At 39.0% G+C, this 23,945-nt stretch overlaps 1 protein-coding gene across 2 annotated transcripts in view; it reads left to right on the top strand.

Annotated features, from left to right (window-relative positions):
* Positions 1–23,945, top strand: part of PPAP2A (phosphatidic acid phosphatase type 2A) — a 63,604-nt gene that overhangs the window by 25,648 nt on the left and 14,011 nt on the right. For both annotated transcript variants that reach the window (XM_011939367.1, XM_011939368.1), the window contains one exon: positions 20,864–20,921. In XM_011939367.1, the coding sequence (XP_011794757.1) occupies positions 20,864–20,921 (58 nt within the window). The remainder of the gene's footprint in view (positions 1–20,863; positions 20,922–23,945) is intronic.

The raw sequence follows: 23,945 nt of genomic DNA, 5'->3' as shown, positions 1-23,945 counted from the left end.
GTTATCACTGGGAGGTGAATTTTGATCTTGTTTGAATTGTTCTCTCTCTTCATGCCTTATTCCTTTTTTATTGCTGTCTTCCATTTAAGAGTATTTTACTGCAGTTCTTTCTTTCATCGCCGGCATATAAGAATGTTAAATGAACCTTATAGATCGTTTAGAGTCAGCAAACTTTTTCTTAAGATGCCAGATAGCAAATATATATATATATGTATAATTTTTTTTGTTTTTTTTACATTTTTATATTATTATTTTGTAGAAACTAGGTCTCACTATGTTGCCCAGGCTAGTGTCAAACTCCTGGGCTCAAGTGATCCTTCCACCTTGGCCTCCCAAAGTGCTGGGGTTGCAGGCATGAGCCACCACACCCAGCCAATAGTAAATATTTTAGGCTCTGTGGGCCATATAGTCTCTTTCACAACTATGGAACTCTGCTTGTTAATAGCAAGAAAGCAGCCATAGACAATACTTATATGAATAATGTGGCTATGTTCCAATAAACTTTACAAAAACAGCAACTGCCCCAGGGTTCATAGTTTGCTGAACCCTGATCTAGTCCCACCATTATTTATGAAGCTCTGCTAGATCTTAGTATTCTTAGATTATTATTATTTTTTCGATTTTTTTTTTTTAAATAAGGTAACTTGGTTCAGATTGTGACAGCTCTAGCTCATCAGGTTGCCATCTTATAACACCCTTTTTGGGCTCCTTTCTGCATGCTGGGGCGCCATTCGACATGAATGAAATAGAATGTTTAGAACTCAGAAGATCCAACTTTTTAAATTTATAGATGAGGTAAAAATAGAGGACTAAGAACACTAAGTAAAGCCACTAATTAGTAGCAGAGCCAACTCCTCATCTCAAGTTTCAAAATTGTCAGCCTTTTTATATATTAAGTTTACTGTCCTTTAATTGTTCAAAGTACAAATACTTTCTTGGGTAAAACATCTTTGTTTGATTTTTTTAGATACGATTTCCAGATAGTTCATTGTCTTTGTTGGTTTTCTTATAAGCAACGTGGGCGTGCTAGTAGCTTCAATTTTTTTTTTTTTTTGAGACGGAGTCTTGCTCTGTCACCCAGGCTGGAGTGTAGTGGCACCATCTCGGCTCACTGCAGCCTCCGCCTCCCGGGTTCAAGTGATTGTCCTGCCTCAGCCTCCTGAGTAGCTGGGACTACAGGCACGCGCCACCATGCCTTGCTAATTTTTGTATTTTTAGTAGAGATGGGGTTTTACCATGTTTTCCAGGCTGTTGTCAAACTCCTGAGCTTAGGTGATCTACCTACCTTGGGCTTCCAAAGTGCGGAAATTATAGGCATGAGCCACAGTGCCCCGCCAGTAGCTTCAATTTTTTGTATTTAGTGGGGATGAAAAAAAATCTTATTTAACTAGAGTATATACTATGCTATTTGCTTGGGGGTTAGCAGTGAACCAGACATCTCTGGTCCCCATCTTCATGGACCTTAGTCTGACAGGGAAGATTTACATTAAACAGATGATGAGAATGGAAGAGAACTTGCTTGATAATAATGAGGTCAAAGAAGAGAAAGATCAAGCTGTTAAATGGCAAGCTTTGAGGTGTTGAGGAGGACTGATATGGGTGTCAAGTCTTAATAAAGGAGGGAAAAGTGACTGAAGAGATAGACAGTTGAGAAATAGTTGGCAGAAGGTGACATTGTTGATTTGAGCTCAGGTGTACAAGCATTTTTGTAAGAGGGGTAGAGGAAGCATGGTCCAGAAATGACTTTGATGAATGATGAAATCACCAACATCAGTACTGGACTCGTAAGGTGTATGGGCTGTGGAGATCTCATTCCCTGCAGGGGTGAGCAGTAGAACTATTCAGGTTATCTGTGTTTTCTCTATGAGCCTTGGTTGTTTGTCTTTTAAGGGATTTGTCCATTTCATGTAAGTTGTCAGATTTATTGGCATCAAGTTTGTCATGTCATTATACTATCTTTGTATTGTTTGTAGGAACTGCAGAGATAGCCCCTCTTACATTCTTACTATTGATAATTTGTGTCTTATGTCTTTTTTTCTTGACTGATCTGGCTAGAAACATCAATTTTATTAACCTTTTGATTAGTTTCCAGGGTTTCTTTTGATGTCATTGATTTTTATCTATTTTTTTGTGTTCAGTTTCATTTATTTTTGCTTTGATTTTTACTTACTTTCTCATTCCTGCTTTTAGTTTTGTTTTCTTTTCTTTTTTCTAGTTTCATAAAGTAGATGCTTAGATTATTAGCTGTGTCACAAATTTTGATATATTGGATCTTTATTTAACTGAAAATATAGTTGATCCTTAAACAATGCAGGGACTGGGGCGCTGACCCCCCGTGCAGTCAAAAATTCACATATAACTTTTGACTCCCCCATAACTTAACTACAAATAGCCTACTGTCGACTGGAAGCCTTAATAATGTAAACAGTCCATTAATGCATATTTTGTATGTCATATTTATTATATACTGTCTTCTTACAATGAAGTGTGGTAGAGAAAAGAAAATGAGAAAACCATAATGAAGACAAAATATGTATCTACCAGTATGTGGAAATGGATCATCCTAAAGGTCTTTATCCTCATTTTCTTCACTGAGTAGGCTGAGGAGGAGAAGGAAGAGGAGAGGTTGGTCTTGTTGTCTCAGGGGTGACAGAGGTAGAGGGAGGCAGGAAAGGCAGGCATGCTCAGTGTAGCTGTTATTGAAGAAAATCTGTATGTAAGTGGACCTGCACAGTTCAAACCTGAATTGTGCAAGGACTAACAATACTTTCTAATTTCCCTTGCATCTTCCTCTTTGATCTATGGGTTATGTAGGGGATTTTTCATTTATCTTTCTGTCATCGATTTCTAATTTAATTTCATTGTGTTTAGAGAACATACTTTATATGATTAGAATTCTTTCAAATTAGTTGATTCCCATCCCTCTGGGCCCCCACATTTTTCACATACAGTCTGTTCTGGAGAATGTTCCACGTGCATTTGAAGATCTTGTGTATTCTGCTGTTTTCTGGATGAAGTGTTCTATAGAAATCAATTTGGTCAAGTTGATTGATAGTTTACTCAAATCTTATATATCTTTACTGATTTTCTTTTAACCAACATGTTTTATGAGTTATTTTTTGGGGAGCTTGAAATCTCTAACTATAATTGTTGAATTGTCTTTTTGTCCTTTCATTTGTGTAAACTTTGTTTTTTTATCTTGTGGCTGTGCTGTTCAATATGTAACACTTATAAGTGTTGGGGTTTTTTTTTTTTTTTTCCCTACTGTATTGCTCCTTTTTCTGTATCAGCGTATTTCTTTGTGTTTAGAAACATTTTTTGTTTTAAAGTCTATTTTGCCTGATATTAATATATAGTCACTCTAGTTCTCTTATGCTTATTGTTTGGGTTATAAATTTTTCTGTAAGTAAAACTTTCAGCTTATTTGAATCTTTGAATTTAAAGTGTATCTTTTAGTAGTCATATCTTGCTTATTCTTTTGAATCCAGACTGAAAAATCTTTGCCCTTTGATCAAAAGTTTAATGTAATTACCAATATGGCTGGATTCTTCTGCCATTTTGCTATGTGTGTGTTTTTTTTCTTTTGTGACAGGGTCTCCTCTGTTGCCCAGACTGGAGTGTAGTGGAATGATCTTGGCTCACTGCAGCCTCTGCCTCCTGGGTTCAAGCAACTCTCCCACCTCAGCCTCCCGAGTAGCTGGGATTACAGGCATGCACCACCATGCCCAATTCATTTTTGCATTTTTAGTAGAGACAGGGTTTCACCATGTTGGTCAGTCTGGTCCCGGACTCCTGACCTCAGGTGATCTACCTGCCTTGGCCTCCCTAAGTGCTGGGACTACAGGCATGAGGCACCATGCCCAGCCTCGCTATGTATTTTCTATGTTTCGTCTTTTGTTACTGTTCTTCCTATACTGCTTTCCTTTGTATTAAACAATTTTTTTTTTTAGTGTAGCAATTTAAATATCCTACTGACACATTATCTGTTTTTTGTTGGTTTCTCTAGGGGTTACAATATACATCTTCATTTATTTATTTAATTTTTTTAAAGGCTAATACATGACCAAGCTACAGGAAAAAAAGCATATATGTATTAGTTTATTATTTACTTATAACCAAATGAAGAAAGGTGTTTATTTTCAGTGATCACAGATTAACCTGGGAGTTAATTATCTCCTTATTTTCTGGCATAAATATCCAAGCTTTTGTATGCTGACCATTTGTTACTCATTTTCATCCTTTTAGCAGTCTTGTAACATAGGCAGGGACAATAATATTGTCCCACTTTTATGAATAAAGATCTTGAAGCACAGTAAGGATTAGCATTTTGTTTTTGATTCTAGAAACTTAATAAAATGGAGGTCGGACTTCGGTCTCAGGGTGTTGGTTCTTTGTTTTGTACTTTTCCACCAAATGCCATGCCTACGTCTCTAATATCTCTTGGATCAACCAACATGTTAATAAATTAGGCAGGAAAACTGTAATCTTTTCTCTCAACCAACGAATTTAAGAAAGTCATTGTGGTGGTAAGAGTGTACCTAAAGTCTAGACAATGTAATGTAAATGAATTTTTTTTTTTTTTTTTTGAGATGGAGTCTCGCTCTGTCACCCAGGCTGGAGTGTAGTGGTATAATCTCGGCTCACTGCAACCTCCACCTCCCGGGTTCAAGCGATTTTCCTGCCTTAGCATCCCAAGTAGCTGGGACTACAGGCACCTGCCACCACGTCCAGCTAATTTTTGCATTTTTAGTAGAGATGGGGTTTTACCATATTGACCACGCTGGTCTCGAACTCCTGACCTTGTGATCCACCTGCCTTGGCCTCCCAGAGTGCTGGCATTACAGGCATGAGCCCCCTTGCAAATTATTCACACATATATCATTTCTCTGGTTCAGGTACATAAATCTTACTTTGTTTTAGCTCAGAGTGTTCTTGTGATATTTCTTATTGATGATATTTTTGTTTCTTGCATAAGCCATTTTGACAAAATATAAAATACGTTATTGATTTAAAATGGTATACAAATATTTTGTGATATATACATGTCATACTCGTTCACTCTCTCTTCCTGATGTATATAAATTGGCTGCCATGTACTGTTACTTTGCACTTTTGACCTAAGTATACTTAGGCTTTTTATCTATTTAAAATTTCTACAGCCATCCACATTGCAAATGTCCACTTACAGTCCTGTGTAAGGGTTAGGAAAGCACCCTCTTTAAAAGCAGAATTAATATTTGGATAACTGAAATTGCAGAGCTGTATACATTAAAAGTAATTATTTAGCTTTTTTTTTTTTTTTGTCTGAGATGGAGTCTTGCTCTGTCGCCCAGCCTGGAGTGCAGTGGCGTGATCTCTGCTCACTGCAAGCTCTACTTCCTGAGTTCAAGCAGTACTCGTGCCTCAGCCTACAGAGTAGCTAGGATTACAGGCCTGCATCACCACGCCCAGCTAATTTTTGTATTTGTAGTAGACTGGGTTTCACCATGTTGGCCAGGCTGGTCTCAAACTCCTGACCTCATGATCTACTCGCCTTAGCCTCCCAAAGTGCTGGGGTTACAGGCATGAGCCACTGCACCAGGCCTGTTTATAGCTTTTAATGATAAGCTCCCTTAGTAAGCTTTGGGGTTCTGAAGCAAGGAGCAAGGAAATCAAATGTAGAAATGAAGTTTTAGAAAGACTTTGTATCTTCCTAGAAAAATGTAATTTCCATCAGTCTTTCCAGAATGAGTCAGTTGTTGCCAGTTTCAGAGCTGTATAATATTGGCACATAACTGTGGGTATGCATTGCTGTTTTATTGTGGAGTATAGTTTGGTTGGATACATACTTTCCTATTATTTTTCTCTTGAATTTTAAAAGTCAGAAAGCTAAAAATGCAAAAATATCCAGTCTAAATATTGTCTATAGTTTTTTAGGATTATAGTGTAATCTGCTCTTTTAACTTATTTATCTCCACAGCCTGCCACCATATAAGCTTTTAATTATAAAATTATAATGCTTGACGTTGGGGAGAAAGGAACATAAGCACCCAAAATGAGTCATTTTTGTTGACTGTATGAATGAGTCAGAGTTACATGTAAGGATGAGAATATCCTCCTACAATTTTGGTTTTTGGTCTTGATTTTTTCCCATTGACTTTCTTTTCTCCCCATCATCTTCTCTTTCCTGCATGTAGCACACTTTGCGCTCTGTCTGCTATTACTGATATTATAAACCTTTTACTGGACTTCAGTTGTAGTGACCCTTAGGTCTTAAACATAGAACTAAGAGCATAAGTGGACTTTAATAGAATACTTACTAATTTTATTATCTAGAGTTCATAATTTAAAATTAATATACAAGAATTTACTATAAATTAAAAGGTGCTGTATACTTGCAATATTAGAACATCCAGTTATTTAGGACTGCCATTACTAATGCCAGTGAGAATACCATTCCTCTAGGATTTTTTTGGGGAAGAAAAACTAATGAGCCCAGGTAGTTCCCATCTGTAGCTCCCTTCCCAGGCCAAGATTCTCTTTAGGTTCATGGCTCTTAAATTTTAATGGTTCATTAGCGTTATCTGGAGGGTTTATTAAAACAGATTGCTGGGCCACAACCTCAAGTGCCTGATTGAGAAGATTCAGCATGGGGCCTGAGAATCTGTGTTTCTTCTAACAAGTTTCAGATGCTGCCGTTGATCTTGGCACCACAGCTTGAGAACTACTACTTTAGATTACCTGGTTTATGAAAACATGACCTTGGATGGCATCTACTTCAGGATACAAGGGTTTATATTTACCCTGTTAGGATAAATTTAAGGTCATACACAGCTAGCTAGTCTATTTGTTATTTTTAAAAAATTAAGACCGAGTCTTGCTCTGTAGCCTGGAGAGCTGTGGTACGATCACAGCTCACTACAGCCTTGACCTCCCGGGCACAACCAATCTCCCATTTCAGCCTCCCGAGCAGCTGGGACTATAGGTGCTTGTTGGCATCTACAGGTGTTGTTGGTATAGCCACTATGCCTAGCTAATTTCTGTATTTTTTTTTGTAGAGACAGGGTTTCACCATGTTTCCCAGGCTGGTCTCAAACACCTGGGCTCAAGCGATCTGCCTGCCTCAGTGTCCTAAAGTGCCGGGATTACAGGTGTGAACCACCGTGCCCTGCCTAGCTGGTCTATTTGTGATAGTACAGTATAGAAACTATTGGCTGCTTGAAGAGATTTGCTTTTTTTTTTTTCTTTTTTTCTGGCTTTTATTTAAATTGTGTGTGTTTTAGCACAGGCCCAGTGTTTCTGATCCATTCTGAGTAACTGATCTCTGGCTGTATGAATCAGATTTAAATACAAAATTATTTTTGTTTGGATTATGGAAGCCTTATATTGTTCAGATGCTTACTTGCAGTATGTATGATTGAATGTGAGAAATAAATTTCCTTTTTTAAATGCAACCCACATGCAGATAAATAAAGCTGAAGTTTGAGGAAATGCCTTCTATCATAGGAAAACTCATTATAACTAGACTGACTGGCTGGCTCTGGTACTTATGTACCTAGTACAACTGGCTTTACATTTTGAGAGAATGGCTGAAGAAGAATATGGTCTAATTGTAGACATTACTGGGTAAGCTTTTATGACTCCAAAAGATTCATTTGTTAAGGCTTCTATTTCTCATGCATATGAATGTCAGTAACTAGACAGCCCTTTAAATCAGATACCTGTATAGTAATAGCAACATAATGGAATTAAGAAGGGGATGATTTAAAAAGATCCTTCACTTTGTGAGAGGATATTAATTATTATTGTATTTAACAAGAATGTGACTTAAAGATCAGTACCTCTTTCCAGCTCCCCTGTTCTGAATGTCAGTACCTGACAATTTAGGCTTGTAGGCAAAAAGCGTGCTACTTAGTCTCCAGGGAATATGTGAGTAAGAAAACCAATAATAGCCCCTGAGGAGTACAGAAATTTGCTGTACCAGAATGGCACCAACTTTGCCTGGACCAGCTAATTTACTGACCAGTAACCTACTGACCTGTCTGGATCTTGATTTCCTGTGATGTCATTTTCTATTGGACAGACAGAAAAAGCTTTTGTTGATACAGAATTTCTAATGCCACTCTTTTAGGAGAATGAGGTTTGCAGAGATATTAGATAATATTATCTAGTAACAGTACTGTTCATTTATATAATAAACTTGGGAGATACTATAGGAGGGAGATATAGGATTGGCTAACTTTTATGTTTGTATTATGTTAATTATTTTTTCTTACATAATATATTGCAACTCAGAAGCAATATTTTGCTTCTGGGCTAATGTTTATAAACTTTTGCATGCGAAGATGGGCAATTTGTAAGACTTTTGGTTTATGGAAGAACAGAAATATTTCTGTAAAAATTGAGAAAATCTTCACATAGGCATTGGGAAATAGAATTCAGACAGCCCCTAAGCCCTTTCCTCTTATGGTTTGTGGTTTGTTATTGTGCTACTTAAGTTTGTTTTGAGCATGTTTTTAAAAACTTGAATTTTTTTTTTTTTTTTTTTTTTTTTGTTTTGAGACAGAGTCTTGCTTTGTTGGCCAGGGTAGAGTGCAGTGGCATGATTTCAGCTCACTGCAACTTCCACCTCCTGGGTTCAAGCGATTCTCCTGCCTCAGCCTCCCAAGAAGCTGGGATTACAGGTGCATGCCACTACACCAGGCTAATTTTTGCATTTTTAGTAGAAGTGGGGTTTCACCATGTTGGACAGGTTGGTCTCGAACTCCTGAACTCAGGTGATCCTCCAGCATCAGCCTCCCAAATTGCTAGGATTTCAGGTGGGAAATGGTGTCCGGCCTAAGACTTGAATTTAAAAAAATTTATAACAGGATACATCTGTACTTAATCATTATGAATATTATTTACTCAGTTAATCTGACTGCCTATGATCATAACGGGAAAAGGAATTTGAGGCATTTTGCACACACTATTCAAATACTTGCCAGATGAGTTGGGGGAAGATGCATTAAGTTCTGCTTGTGTAAGCTAATGTACTTTGACACTGCCCAAGATTTCTGACAAAAGAATGACGAGAGGGAAGTTAAACTGGACTTCCTAATGCTCCTCGGTTTTGATGAGGAAGTCCAAATTTCTAACCACTGAAAGGGGAAAATACATCAGGCAGTAAGGTGTCTAAATTAGATAACTTATGTGGCTTGATGTAATTTATTAGTATATAGCATTTAATTACATGATAAAGTATATTCCTTAGTTTTATTAATGTAGTTTTATAACTGTCAAAACATAAGTTGTTAAAGTATACTTCTTGTGAAGCCATTTAAACTGATACTCTTGATGCATGTGGGTGGGGGAGAAGGTGAATTTGTTTATGACATTTAAATTTGAAAAGTATAAGGATTTTCTTGAATAATTAAAGAAAACTTTATTATTCAATAGTTTAGATTCTACTTTAGCCAAAAAGGAACAAAATCACATTGAATACCTACTCTTATGTTTGATAATGCTGCAGGGTGTTAAGAGTACAACATGAATTAAGATGTGATTTCAATCAGGGAGGATGGGAGTTTACCAGTAATTTTTCTTTTGGTGTACCTTCTGATTTTTAAAAATAATTAACATATCTTATGCAACTAAAAATATACTGTCAAACCTATTTAAAACATCATATTCTACCCAGCCTGTCCAGCTTTTGATGTAATTGGGGAAGAAGGTTCAGTAACAGATGATTTTAACATAACAGGTTGGGCTATGATTGGTATCTTCATTGAGTGCTCTTCAGAGAAAGGTGATCCATAAATTCAATCTAGATTTTTAGGAAAGGTTTCTTGGAGGAAACAGGGGCTGAACTGACTCTTAAGTAATAATTACCAAAGAGAGGTGTGGAGCTCATTTCAGGCAGAAGTGTTGAATAAACAGCATGAAACAGATACGTTGGGAACTGTAAGTAGTGTGTTAGGCTGTTTTGCATTGCTCTAAAGGAATATCTGAGACTGGGTAATTAATAAATGAGGTTTATTTTGGCTTACGGTTCTGTAGGCTGTGTAGGCATGGCACCAACATCTGCTTGGTTTCTGGTGAGGGCCTCGGGAAGCTTACAGTCATGGTGGGAGGTGAAGGAGGAAGCAGGCATATCACATGGCATGTGAGCAACAGGGAAAGAGAAGGTCCTAGACTCTTTGAAACAACCAGATCTCATGTGAACTGAGTGAGAACTAGAACTACTCATCACCAAGGGGATGGTGCTAAACCATTCATGAGGGATCCATTCCAGTGATCCAGTACCTCCCGCTAGGCCCCACCTCCAACATTGGGGATCACATTTCAACATGAGATTTACAGGGGATGCCCATCCAAACTGTATCAAAAGTATTTTGTTGACTAATGATGGTTCTGGAGCTGTTGGGGCTTAGGAAGAGTGTGTTTACTCTTTGCTCAACAGTTTGTTCTAGTGAAGGACTTGAAGCAGGAGAGTAACAAGCTCATGTTTTTTTCCCTATACTTGTAAAAATTATTCAGCTTTTCACTCTTTAAATATACTAAAATGGGCACCTAAATGTTGTATGATATGACTTGGTTTCTTTTCTCTAACAGCAGAAGGATTTGGGATACTGAAGGAAATGTGACTTTTCTGCCTTTGTCTATTGGGTAGTGGCTCACGCCTGTAATCCCAGCACTTTGGGAGGCCAAGGCGGGCAGATCACGAGGTCAGGAGTTTGAGACCAGCCTGACCAACATGGTGAAACCCCGTCTCTACTAAAAATACAGAAAATTAGCCAGGCATGGTGGTGTGCGCCTGTAATCCCAGCTACTCAGGAGGCTGAGGCAGGAGAATCACCTGAACCCAGAAGGCAGAGGTTGCAGTGAGCCGAGATCATGCCACTGCACTCCAGCCTGGGCGACAGAGAAAGACTCTGTCTCAAAAAAAAAAAAAAAAGGATTTCTCTAAGTGAATTATTGTGGCACTGTGTTAGTCCTCCTGGTAACATGAGCTGTAGTGATACTGTGTGGTTTTAACCTGAAAGGAACAGGAGGTGACCTGTCTGGCAGCCTCCTATTGGGCTCTTAATTTTACATCTGTGTGGGCTTGTGCCTTCTCCTGCCATTGGTGGTGTCTGCTTCAACTCAAATCTAAATTTCTGTATTGGCATAATACTAAAAACCCTTTTATTGATGTCTTGAGCCTTATCTTTCTGTTTTACTATCATGCCTGGCTAATTAAAACACATTTTTTTGGTAGGGACAGGGTCTCACTGTGTTGCCCAGGCTGATCTTGAACTCCTGGGCTCAAGTGGTCCTCCTCCCTTGGCCTCCCTAAGCACTGGGATTACAGGCGTGAGCTACTACACCAGCTAAGGCTTATCTTTCTTGACCCCAGTCACCAAGAGTGATGATTTCATTATCTGCAGGGGAGTCATAAGTGGAGCCTACTGCCAGATTGTAGTAGATGTTCTTGGCCTTGTTGTTGTCTTTTGGGGTGAGGGCTTAAAGTAGAAGTTTCAGGGTGTCGTTTCTAGTTAGCAATCCTGCCTCTTAAAACAATAACAATGTGCACTTTAGAAAGTGATTTAAAACTGTCTCTTCCTTCTGTATTATTCTGAAAGAACTTACCTTTTAGCAAGGGAGTCGTCGTCTTCAGTGTTTTTACAAAGGGGGTGGGTGGTGGGCAAGGTATTATAGTTGCCTGCAAAGGAGTGACACGCAGCACGTCCTTTGTTTCATCCACCGCTTGTCTCTTGTTTCCTTTTTAACTGTTGTTTTACTGTTAGGTAAAGTGGCGTTGGTGATTTGGAGTATTTTATTTTTTTTATTTTTGAGACGGAGTTTCGCTCTGTCGCCCAGGCTGGAGTGCAGTGGCCAGATCTCAGCTCACTGCAAGCTCCGCCTCCTGGGTTTATGCCATTCTCCTGCCTCAGCCTCCCGAGTAGCTGGGACTACCGGCGCCCGCCACCTCACCCGGCTAATTTTTTTGTATTTTTTAGTAGAGACGGGGTTTCACCGTGTTAGCCAGGATGGTCTCGATCTCCTGACCTCGTGATCCGCCCGTCTCGGCCTCCCAAAGTGCTGGGATTACAGGCTTGAGCTGCCGCGCCCGGCCTGATTTGGAGTATTTTTGTATCAGGTCATGAATTTTCCTTAACAACCAAGGAAACTTATGATTTTTCCTTCCCCTGGTTAATAGTTGTATGTGTTTTACCCTTTTTGTAAGCAGACTTTGTCACAGCCTAATGTCTCCTCATCTGTTACAGTCACCAAGTTTCCCTGCTGAGAGTTTGGAAGCATTTATTTCCCAGTCGTGTTATTTTCAACATATACCCAGTTCTGCTTTCCTTTATCTTAAGATTCTCAGCAACCTCCTATTTTCTAGATTCGTTTTTTTTGCAAGATTCTTCCAGAAACAGAAGACACACATTATAACGAGTTTGAAACACCCTACACACATACCTACTGTGTCCTACATTTTCCCCCTCTGTTTTCATTGTCCATGTTCCTGCTAGTTTCTCTCCTTTAAGGTTCATGACCTAATATCTGTAGATATCAGCCACTCGGCATGTGATTCACAGATGTTAGTAGCTATGGAGTCATATTTGAGGAATTAGTGACTGAAATAGAATAGTCACTTCTGTCTTATTTCAGATAGGTATGTGTCTCTCTGTGTAATGTGGCTTGGTTAAAATTGACCCTATATAATAGAGTAGCTTTAAATGGAAACGTATTAAAATAACTGTAAAAATAATTCAAGGAGATGTGACAGGATTTTTGCTGCAAATGAAATAATTTCTCACTTTCTAGGTGGTTCAAGGAAATAAGATGAGTCTATATAATTTTTTGTTATATTTTAGTTAATTTTGGTGGGGACCATTTTATATTCCTTTACCATTTATTACCTTCCTCTTTGTACTCTTTGGGAGAGATGCCCTGTGTTTCTTGTAGTTCTAGACATTTCTAGAAATACGATTTCTTTAAAAGGCCTCCTCTTCCTAAACATTCAGTATTTAAGTATATTTATTAGCTCTATTAGTTATAAAAATGGCAGAGTTAATTTACTGAATTTCAAGGTATCAGACATTTGAAGAAACAGTTGAAGAAAATGCCTCATGTTGTAATTTGACTTCCTTTTAAATTATATGTATATTGTATATTTTTATTGGAAACACAACATGTGATATTTATAAATACATATATATGTTAAAACATTTTAACTGCAATATGTGAGAACAGGGCTTGAGTCACTGCTGGGTTCTAGGCATGAGTTTGTAGGCAGGGAGCTTCATTTATATTCAGAGTAGTGGCACTTTTAGCCAAGAAACTCTTGGGGAAACTTTTAGGAAGAGGAATGTAGACTCTGTGTGTGTATTTGGTGGGGAAGAGATTTGTAAGAAATCTGTAGCAGGCATGTCAGATATTTTGACAACCATTACTTTAAAATATTTTCACATATATATTATCCTTGTTATATCAAGTTGTGTTTCCAGTATTATCACTGCGTAATGTGAAAGTTTACTTTAACCCCGATTTGATACCTTTCCCCAGAGCTGTTAATAGTTTGTATGGATTAAATAAATAACATTTAAAATATGTCTTGGAGACACAGCTTGTATCAGTTCACATAGAGCTATTCATTTTAGTTAATACGTTGTACAGTCAGTCCTCCATATCTGTGGATTCAACTAACTGTGGATTGAAAACATTTGTGAAAAAAATTGCACCTGTACTGAACATATATAGACTTTTTTCTTGCCATTATTCCCTAAACAATATAGTAGGACAACTATTTACATAGCATTTACATTGTATTAAGTATTAGAGGTAATCTAGAGATGATTTAAAGTATATGGGATAATGTGTGTAGGTTATATGCGAATACTGTGTCATTTTATATCAGGGAGTTGAGCATCCATGGATTTTGGTGTCCTTGGAAGGTCACAGGAACCAGTTCCCCACAGATACCATGGGATGACAGTATTCAGAATAGTGCTAGTAGAATTGGCCAGGTGTGGAGGCTCATGCCTGTAATCCCAACACTCTGGGAGGCTGAGGTGGGTGGATCACCTGAGGTCAGGAGTTTGAGACCAGCCTGGCCAACATAGTGAAACCCCATCTCTACAAAAAATACAAAAATTAGCTGGGTGTGGTGGCGCATGCCTGTAATCCTAGCTACTTGGGAGGCTGAGGCAGGAGAATCGCTTGAACCCAGGAGACGGAGGTTGTGGTGAGCCAAGATTGTACCATGGCACTCCAGCCTGGGTGACAGAGCAAGACTCTGTCTCAAAAAAAAAAAAAAAAAAAAAAAAAAATTGATGCTAGACTTGCTAGACTGTTCCTTGGGTCCTTGAGTTTCCGGCAGTGTTGCAGCACATGTTTGCATTTCCCTAGGAGACATACCTCAAAGTGGAATTACTGGGTCACATAATAAGTGTTTCACATGTTGATAGTTATATCCAAACCATCCTCCAGAAAGTGTGCAATATGAGAGTGCTCATTTTCTCATTCATCACCTACTTGATTCCTCAAGTATCTTAGATGTGAGATTCTTGTAGGTGATCATCTGATATCTCATTGCCAAATCATTTAGCACAGTTATCGATTGTCAAAATCTTTCTGAAATAAACTATGACTAATATACTTGGGAAAAGTTTATGTTCATTAAGAGGTCACTGCTCATGTATCCATTTGTAGCATTTGTGTAGGACATTTTAACTTTTTTATAGGATCAGTCCATGTTTAAAAATTATCACAGAGGGGAACTTATGATATACTTCAGGTTAATCTGCTGTTACATAAACTTTATAATCAGGTAATAACATTTGAGAAAATACCTCATGTTATGGTTTGATTTCCTTTCTTTTTGCCTTTAGAGTGTACAAAAAAGACAAATTGGTATTCATTTAAAATGATTATTTACTGCACTCTAGCTTGAGTGACAGAGCGAGACCCTGTCTCTAAAGAAGAAAAAGACAGTGTTTACATTGGCAACATGTATTTCTTCATGGATTAAGTCACATTTCTTCTTCGTCCTTCACACATTTTGCCACATGTAAACTGTTCTTTGTGATGGAACTCCCCTGCCTGGAGATGGCGGGATTAAAGTTCCTCCTGGGTCTGTCTACCATTGACAAGAGTGAAATCATGGCACAGAAAGGAAGAGTTGGGAAGACTCAGATTTGAGCCACAAAGAGATGTGACTTTATGAGCAAGTTACTGAACCTGAGAATCATTGTCTCTGTGTGAGCACGAGAGTTTTTGTGAAAAGTAGAAACACTGTGTATTAAGTACCTGAACATACTAAGTAACTTGTAACAATTATAAGTCTTTCAACAACCTTTCTGCCTTACAATGCTTTGGGAATCAGTTTCAGGATGATTTTTAGGGGAAAAAGGAAATTCTATTCCTAGCAGAACCAACTTTGGCATACCTGGGGGGAAGTGGTGGTATAGTAATAATTTGAAACATTTTTGAGCATTGGGCACTGTATAATTAAAAACAAACTGCTGTTGCTGAACCACTGTGTCTCTTAGTAAAGTGATTGATTTTAGATAGCATTTCATTAGTTCTACGTTTTCTTTTTAAAAAAGCTTGCTTCTATTTCTGGCAACATGGAGGATTAGAAGTGCCTACTGATAACAGTTCAGCTAAACATGCTAGATGATACATTACACACACACTTGTGCATACTATATCTTATATATACACATCTTGAAACACATATAAGTGTTTTTAGTAAATAGTTTAGCTGGTGGGAGAGTAAAGGGATTTTTCTGAGGCCTGCGTCAGTTAGTGCTGTAGATCCAGTGTGGTCTTTGAAAGTATCTGCCGGTTCCTGGTGGCATAGACCCTGAGTTTTGATAGGCAGTGAACATGGGGCACAGATATAAAGGCTGAGGCCGGGGAAGAGGACAATAAGAGACATGTGGAGAGTGTAAGAACTCCAGAAGAGGGGCAGCATCCTCCCCGTGGGAGCTATTAAAAAGAATTCTTAAACACAGGACCACACTCACACTGGTCTGGAGCTAGAATGCATACTATTTGGTTTAGGAAGGAAAAGGAAAAAAAAGCTTGAAGTTTAAAGTGTATTGGTAGTGAACCCAGTGTAAGTGAACACATATCTTCTCTGGAAGAACTCTCCTTAAACCAAGGCTCAAAGATTCCCCTCAGATAGAGTGCCAGCGACATGACCTCATTCTAGTGTAAATGGACTTAGTGGAAACAAGCTACCCTAAGTGACAGTCAGCAAATACAACAAATTACATAAACTCTCAGAGATTACAGATACTAGAATTACCTGGTGTAGACTAAAATAAGAGGAGATAGAAAATATGATGTGGGATGAAGAGAATCAAAGCTGGCCAAGCAGGTTTGGAACCAAAGGGATCTGTAAATGATACATATATGGTAATTTAAAATTTACAGTGTAACATATTAAGCAGATTAGATACAGTGAAAGGGATGACAAAATGAAAGACACACCTAAAGAGACCTAGATGAAAAATAGAGAAGAAAAGGTAAGAGATGTGGAGGAATAGAATGCAAAGGTCTTACATGTTGAATCAGCATCCCATAGAAGGGTACTAGGATGGAGGATGCCCAGTATGCAAAGGTAATGGTTGAGGACTTCTACAAATTGGTGAGTCCTCAGATAGAAGAAGCCAACGAATACTAAACTGGAGCAATAAAAAGAAATTCTAGTACTAGACACAAGGCAGTAAAACTAGAATATTGATTGATGGGGGCAGGAGGAGAGGAAGCAGTTACAGAAAAAAGACAGATAACCCAGAAAGAACTGGCTGACAGATGGCTTGTATTTTAACAGCAAAAGCAGAAGCCAGAAGATAGTGCAATGATAGCCTCAAAGCGATGAGAAAAAAAGTTATCAGTTTAGAATTCTGTACTCAGGAAAACCATCATTCAAGAATGAATGTAGGCCGGGCACGGTGGCTTATGTCTGTAATCCCAGCACTTTGGGAGGCTGAGGCAGGCAGGTCACTTGAGGTCAGGAGTTCGAGGCCACCCTGGGCAACATGGTGAAACCCTATCTCTACTAAAAATACAAAAATTAGGCGTGGTGGCGCACGCCTGTCATCCCTGCTACTTGGGAGGCTGCAGCAGAAGAATTGCTTGAATCCATGAGGCAGAGGTTGTAGTGAGCTGAGATCGGGCCACTGAACTCGAGCCTGGGTGACAGAGTGAGACTCTATCTCAACTGAAAAAAAAAAGAGTGAATGCAAAATAAAGATATTTCAAATGAAAACAGCTAAAGGTGTATCTGTTTTGTGCTTTTTAACTTTGGAGAGTAGGGAGGAGGAAAGGAAGAAAGTCGGGTGGTGGGAAGAGATCAGAGATGATCAGCTGGGTTCTTTGTGATTTAACCTCCTTCTGAGCCCCAAAATACTGAATTAAGAAATGCTTTATATGAGTTGATTGCTTTTGATGCTGATGAAGGCTGGATTTGATTGTGTCTTTGTGATTTATGGTAGGCTGAACATGGATGTGGATGTTGGAGCACAGAGGTAGAAGAATGCTCAGTCGGGGAGGGAACTCACAAGCATGGAGGCAGGCGGGTGCAGGCAGATGGCTATGAATGCTCTCAATGCCATGATATTGGGGATCAGGTCAAGTTTAATCAGCTCTGAGAAAGGGGTGCCCTGGCTGACAAATGTGAGGAAAAAAACATCTTAAAGTTGCCATTTGAAATAGAATCCCAGGCCAGGGGCTGTGGCTCACGCCTGTAATCCCAGCACTTTGGGAGGCCGAGGTGGGCAAATCACCTGAGGTCAGGAGTTCGAGACCAGCCTGGCCAACAGGGCAAAACCCCATCTCTACTAAAAATACAACAATTAGCCGGGCATGGTGGTACACACTTGTAGTCCCAGCTACTCAGGAGGGTGAGACAGGAGAATCACTTGAACCCAGGAGGCAGAGGTGGCCGTGAGCCAAATCGCGCCACTGCACTCTAGCCTGGGCGACAGAGCGAGACTCCATCACACACACACACACACACACACATGCACAAATATAATCCCATTCATAGTGAGTTATGTAGTCAAAATCAGTGTACTTAATAACTGAAGCTTGCTTATTGTTCAGTAGACTACCACTCAGAGTCAGTAAAAACAGCAGCATTTCAAAATACATTTTTCTCTCCATAAATTTTCTTCCTGAGAAGATTTTCCTAAGATTTGGTTGGAAAGCTGGCTTACATTTTTACTGTACTGTACTTGCCTTCATCAGAGAGGCAGTAACGAAGTGAGATGTTAGTCTAGGATTGGTTAAAATCTAGAATTGGTTAAAATCTAAGGGCAGGGTTCTTAGGCCAGGGCTGTAGTCTTAAACATTTCAGTGAAGTCACTAAGATGAAAACAAACTGCATTTGGGGCCGGGCACGGTGGCTCACGCTTGTAATCCCAGCACTTTGGGAGGCCGAGGGCGACAGATCACATGAGGTTAGGAGTTCCAGACCAGCCTGGCCAATGTGGTGAAACCTCATCTCTACTAAAAGTACAAAAATTAGCTGGTGTGGTGGTGTAAGCCTGTAATCCCTGCTGTTAGGGATGCTGAGGCAGGATAATCGCTTGAACCCAGGAGGCGGAGGTTGCAGTGAGCCAAGATCGCGCCACTCCACTCCAGTCTGGGCAACATAGTGAGACTCCGTCTCAAAAAAAGAAAAAAAAACAAAAAAACCATTTGGGCTACTCCTTGGGATTTATTAGATGACCCATACAGACATTTAGTCCATTTGTGAATTCTGGCCATAATAAGATATCTGTAAGAGTTGTGTCTCCTAGAGACTCCAATAAAGAGTTAGATTTATATGGAATATGAATAATTTGAATTTCCATTTTTTTCACGCTTTATTCTGTTTGCTTAATAGAAATAAAAGAGCATATTATGATCTGTTTGGTAAATTACTATGGATAAAGACGCAGCCATTGAGATTGAATAGAATTACCTCTGTTTTTAATCCCTGTCAAAGTCATAGACAGACTTCTTCACAAATTCTATACTGAATAAAATATGTTTTTGTATTCAGTGTAAAAAATGGAAACCAACGAATGAAATCACTCTATGGCTGATTCAGAGCTGTTTAAAATGATTACATTAGTTTGCAGTTTATGATTTTGTAGCACAGTGTAAAGGATTTAGTGAAACCTCACTTGCTTGGCTTTGAGAATATTTCTGTGATTATGGTTATGTTGGCTTGGTGGGCTTTGACAGTCCTTGAAATTGGCTTTTATTAACTTGTATGCTCGTCAATAAAACATTGAAACTATAAAATGTGCAGAGCTCTGCTCTAATTATCTTATTTAAAATTACTATTCATATTGATCCATTTTGTGTGGTCAAATAGCAAGGTTAAAAAGTGATTTATTTTTTCCTCCTTTACATAGACTAAACCCAGAATAATTATTGGGTTTAATTACATAATCCCTGGTTGGCACAGGAGGTTACAGAATTCTCTTTCTTAGGCATGTATCTGATTACAAAAAGACAATCAAAATTCTTGGTAGAATCATATATATATATGTATATGGGTATGTATATATATGTGTCTATATATACATATATATATGTGTGTGTGTGTGTGTATATATATATATTTAAAGTAATCCTTTCTATCCCACCCACCGGCAGCTGCCAAACATACACACGTGACTTTCTAGTATGTGTGTTAGGAGGTTTTTCTCCTGTCTGAATTTAGGGAACCAGCATCTCCCTTAAATTCCTTTTGAACAAGGCAGAATGTAATAAGTAAATTACTTAAGAGCTTGTCTCTCTTGTTTTTGTTCTTATTCTTACGTAGGGAGAAGTGGTGGGGAGATGCATTCTAGTTATTTGCATGAGCATCTTTTCGTGGCATTACTTTCACTGTGCCTGATGTGCTTGCCTCTTCTGCATCAGTGGCTCATTCTGTATAAGCAAAACTTAGATCTTGAATGTTAGGGAGCTCTATTTTTCTTTTCTCGGAAGTGCCATAAAAATAAGTTTTGGAAGCATTCTGTCATTTTTAGGTGGGGAAGATGATACTTAGATGTTTATAGACTCTAATATTGAAAGAAACAAAAGCACTGAATTTGGTGGGAAATGCAAGGCAAGATGTGTGCCCATTTAAAACACTAAATTTTTTTCTTCTTTTTTTTTTTTTTGAGATGGCATCTCCCTCTGTCACCCAGGCTGAAGTGCAGTGGTGTGATCTCAGCTCACTGCAGCCTCCGCCTCCTGGGTTCAAGCAGTTCTCCTGCTTCAGCCTCCCGAGTAGCTGGGACTACAGGCGTGCACCGCCACGCCTGGCTAATTTTTGTGTTTTTAGTAGAGATGGGGTTTCACCATGTTGGCCAGGATGGTCTTGATCTCCTGACCTTGTGATCCGCCTGCCTCGGCCTCCTGAAGTGCTAGGATTACAGGAGTGAGCCAGTGCACCAGGCCAAAATACTAAAATATTAATATGGATGGAAGAAAGCAATCAACTTCTGAGTGTTCCCAAGGAGGTATTACATTATTCAGGGACTAATCCTGCAAGTGGAAAATAAAACTTAAATCATGGTCACATAAGTGTGTATGTAATAAAGTCAAGGCAATTTATGCCAGTTATGACTTGTCAGGTATCATTCTTCTAACATCTTAGAAATGCTTGGCAAGTTTATTCTCATGACACATTACCCATCCTGAAAGTTTCAATAAAATGATACTGTATAGAAATCTGACCTCAGGTCCTTCTTGCACTCTTTAGTGTTCCTGTCCTAATTGTCCCCTTACCCTACCCTTCTAATTTCTCAAGCTGGAGGGAGGCAGTTGTGTACACTCTGAAGCTAAGGAGCAGATTTATGAAATCAAGAATACTTTTGGCTCCTAAGAGAGAAAAGTAACATTTGTCTTCTTTTTCTTCTAGGTTGTCCTTCTACTCAGGCCACTCTTCGTTCTCCATGTACTGCATGCTGTTTGTGGCAGTAAGTACTCTGTGTCTATTGACGTTAGGTTATGTGCTGCGTGGAATTAATGTGCTCAGTATCAGTGTCCTCTCCTGTCCTAATAAATTAGCCAGTGGCAAAAAGTGAAACAGATAATCTGGAAATCTGTAAGTTTCATGCTAAGAATTAGTTGATGTGTGCCCTTACTTTGGGACATTTCCTGAAGTGGTTTTCTGGATCACACAGCTTCTGTGTTAATCACAGCGAGTAACTAATCTGAAGGACTGGGCCCGTGGGCTGCTGTTGCTTGTTAACCTCCTTCCTAACTGGGAGCCACTCTTCTCATCTCGGTGTGGGTGAACAGCAGCAGAGTTTCTTTCCTCCTGGGCTCTGCTGTGCTGAGGAGTTGGTTTTGATCATTGTAAGTGAAGGCAGCTGTCTTTGTTCCTATTTGAGCAGATTTTGTTTTCCTCCCATTTTCTAAAACATTCCCAGACTGCTCTGCAAGGGACCAGAAAGGTTTCAACTTCTGGGAAAGGCAGTTGCCACTTCTGGAGCCTGTCATCTATACAACTTCCAGGTCCAGTTCTGATGCCAGCCTGTAGAGCAGCAGCATAGCGATTTGCACTTGCATCATACAAAGCTGGCAGTGAGGACTTAGGAAGATTTGCACCCACATTTTGCACATCAAACTAGAGATGAATATGTAGCTTTTTGAGAGTAACTAATACAAGACCAGGCTTCAGGACACATTCAATGGATTTTTAAAGGTCAATTTTAGTTGTTTTTTTTTATAATGTTCTCTTTACATATAAAGTATTAATAAAATACTGTATATTTGGGTGTATTAATATGTCCTGCATTATCAATATTTTGGGGGAAAGGACAGGAGGGGGAGAAAATCTGTACCCTAACAGATCAGCTATAATTTTGTCTTAATTTTCTTTATAAGTGGATTTTTATACAGTTATCTTCTGTGTAAATTTGTCATTTCCTGTGTTTTTCCTTTTGATCACATTAAGTGCTGTATGCTAATTTAATGGGATTTAAAATGCACGATATGTAACGTTGAGGGTAAACTAATGGGAATTAGTGTCAGAGATAATTTAAAATGTTTTACTAGAATGTTGCTTTTATTTGAAAAACCAAATTCCAAACATTGAAAGAATATATAAATTGTAGATGTGTTATATAAAATTCAAATTCAGAACTTCAAGCCATTACAACAGCTAATTTTTCAAAGCTTTTATCTTACATTAATTACATTTTGTGGGGAAGCACAGAGTATGATTCAGCAGAATTTAGGGCTTCCTTTTTAAGACAGACACTCAAATGTTTCTGCAGATGGGGCATGGAAAATGTGAGTTATCTGAAGGTAGTTAGCAGCAAATACTATTCTGATCTTTTATCTTCTGTTCATTTATCTTATTAGAAAAAAATCAGCATTCTTTCTTAAGCGAGACAACATATTTTTTCTTTTTAATTAGAGCACGAGGACCAGGGCAGACCCGGAAGGCTGGGCAATAGCTAGAGCTGCTACTGTCCTGAGAGCTCTTCCCAGAACATGGGCCTGTGACTACACCGAAGGGCATCTGAATGTGTGGGCATGCTTTGTACGCCCCGGGCTAGACTTCACTAGGTCTAGCTTTTGTCTCACTACCTTTTGTGGTTTTTTGTTCACCCGTGTGTGTTAGTGTCCAAGTCCTTTATGAGAGACCTGGGAATCTGAGTTTTGATTGATCTTGATGATGATTTGCATTTTACACTACTTTTATTTTTGACTAAATTTCCATGAAAGGATGAGGGATGATTGCCAGTGTTTTACGAGTGAGGGAATAGGCACCTTGGGATGGGGCTGCTGAGTTCTGTGAGCTCTGTGGGGTCTCTTGATAGTCAGGATCCCACGCTGTATTGTTTGATTGATTATTTTGAACTCTAGTCCATTTATTTTGAAGGTTAGTTGATGCAGATCTCTGGAAGTAAAATGGCATTCTGGAAGTGACTGACATATAACTTTGACCCACTGTTTGTAATTTTAAAGAAAATTCTCAGATATAACATATTCCATATTTTATCATTTTCTGCTCTTCTTCCTTCACCCTTCTCAGAACACTGGTTACGTGTGTATAATTGGTCAAATAGAAACTTGTACTGAGGGCTGTTTTGTGAAAGATTAAAATTACTATAGAGAGGATGACATTGATATATAGAGGGCCATGCAGCCACATATGAAGGATGTCAACTTGGGAAAATGACGTCAACCATAGTGTGGTAATTGGGTCAGTATGAACCAACTGTGTTAAAAGAACAACTTTAGATAAATTTAAGGGTTTCATTGGGCAAGGAAGAAACGACTCTCAAGTTGGGCAGCCCTCAGAATCACAGCAGATTCAGAATGACTCTACTGCTTCTAAGTGGTCAGGGAGAATTTATGGACAGAAAAAGGAAAGTGAGTACAGAAAACAGAAGCGAGGTGCAGAAACTGCCAGATTGGTTACGGTTTGGCCTGGGAGCCTTATTTGAGCGTGGTTTGAATGGCTGTGAGTGGTTGAAATATGGCTGCCGGGACTGGCTGGGACTCAGCTATTGTTACAGAAGCACATTCCTGACTCAGGCTTGCAGTTTGCTTACTTACCAAATTAAGCTGTTTTTTGTACAGAAGAACTCAAGTATGTGAGCAGGGGGTTTTCAGGCCAGATTTTAGTTTGATTTAACAGATGTAAAGTTATAATGTCAAAAAAAGAAGCCTAGATAAATAGATTTGTTGTAGACCAAGACCTTTCTGGAGAAGAAAGCAGGTCAGAGCAACCATGCACTGCATTTTACTGACTCTAGGTAGTGGAAATATTTGCTTGATGTGGATGTAGGCCCCAGCTTTTATTTCAGCCCTGAATACACAGATCCTTGATTTTCACATTTATGTACAACCTTTTTTTTTTTTTCCATAAGACGGAGTCTTGCTCTGTCACCCAGGCTGGAGTGCAGTGGTGCGATCTTGGCTCACTGCAAGCTCCGGCTCCTGGGTTCACGCCATTCTCCTGCCTCAGCCTCCCGAGTAGCTGG

This window comes from Colobus angolensis, unplaced genomic scaffold (assembly GCF_000951035.1).
Source record: "Colobus angolensis palliatus isolate OR3802 unplaced genomic scaffold, Cang.pa_1.0 Scaffold180, whole genome shotgun sequence".
Lineage (NCBI taxonomy): Eukaryota > Metazoa > Chordata > Mammalia > Primates > Cercopithecidae > Colobus > Colobus angolensis.
This window is presented reverse-complemented; position numbering and strand designations above follow the sequence as displayed.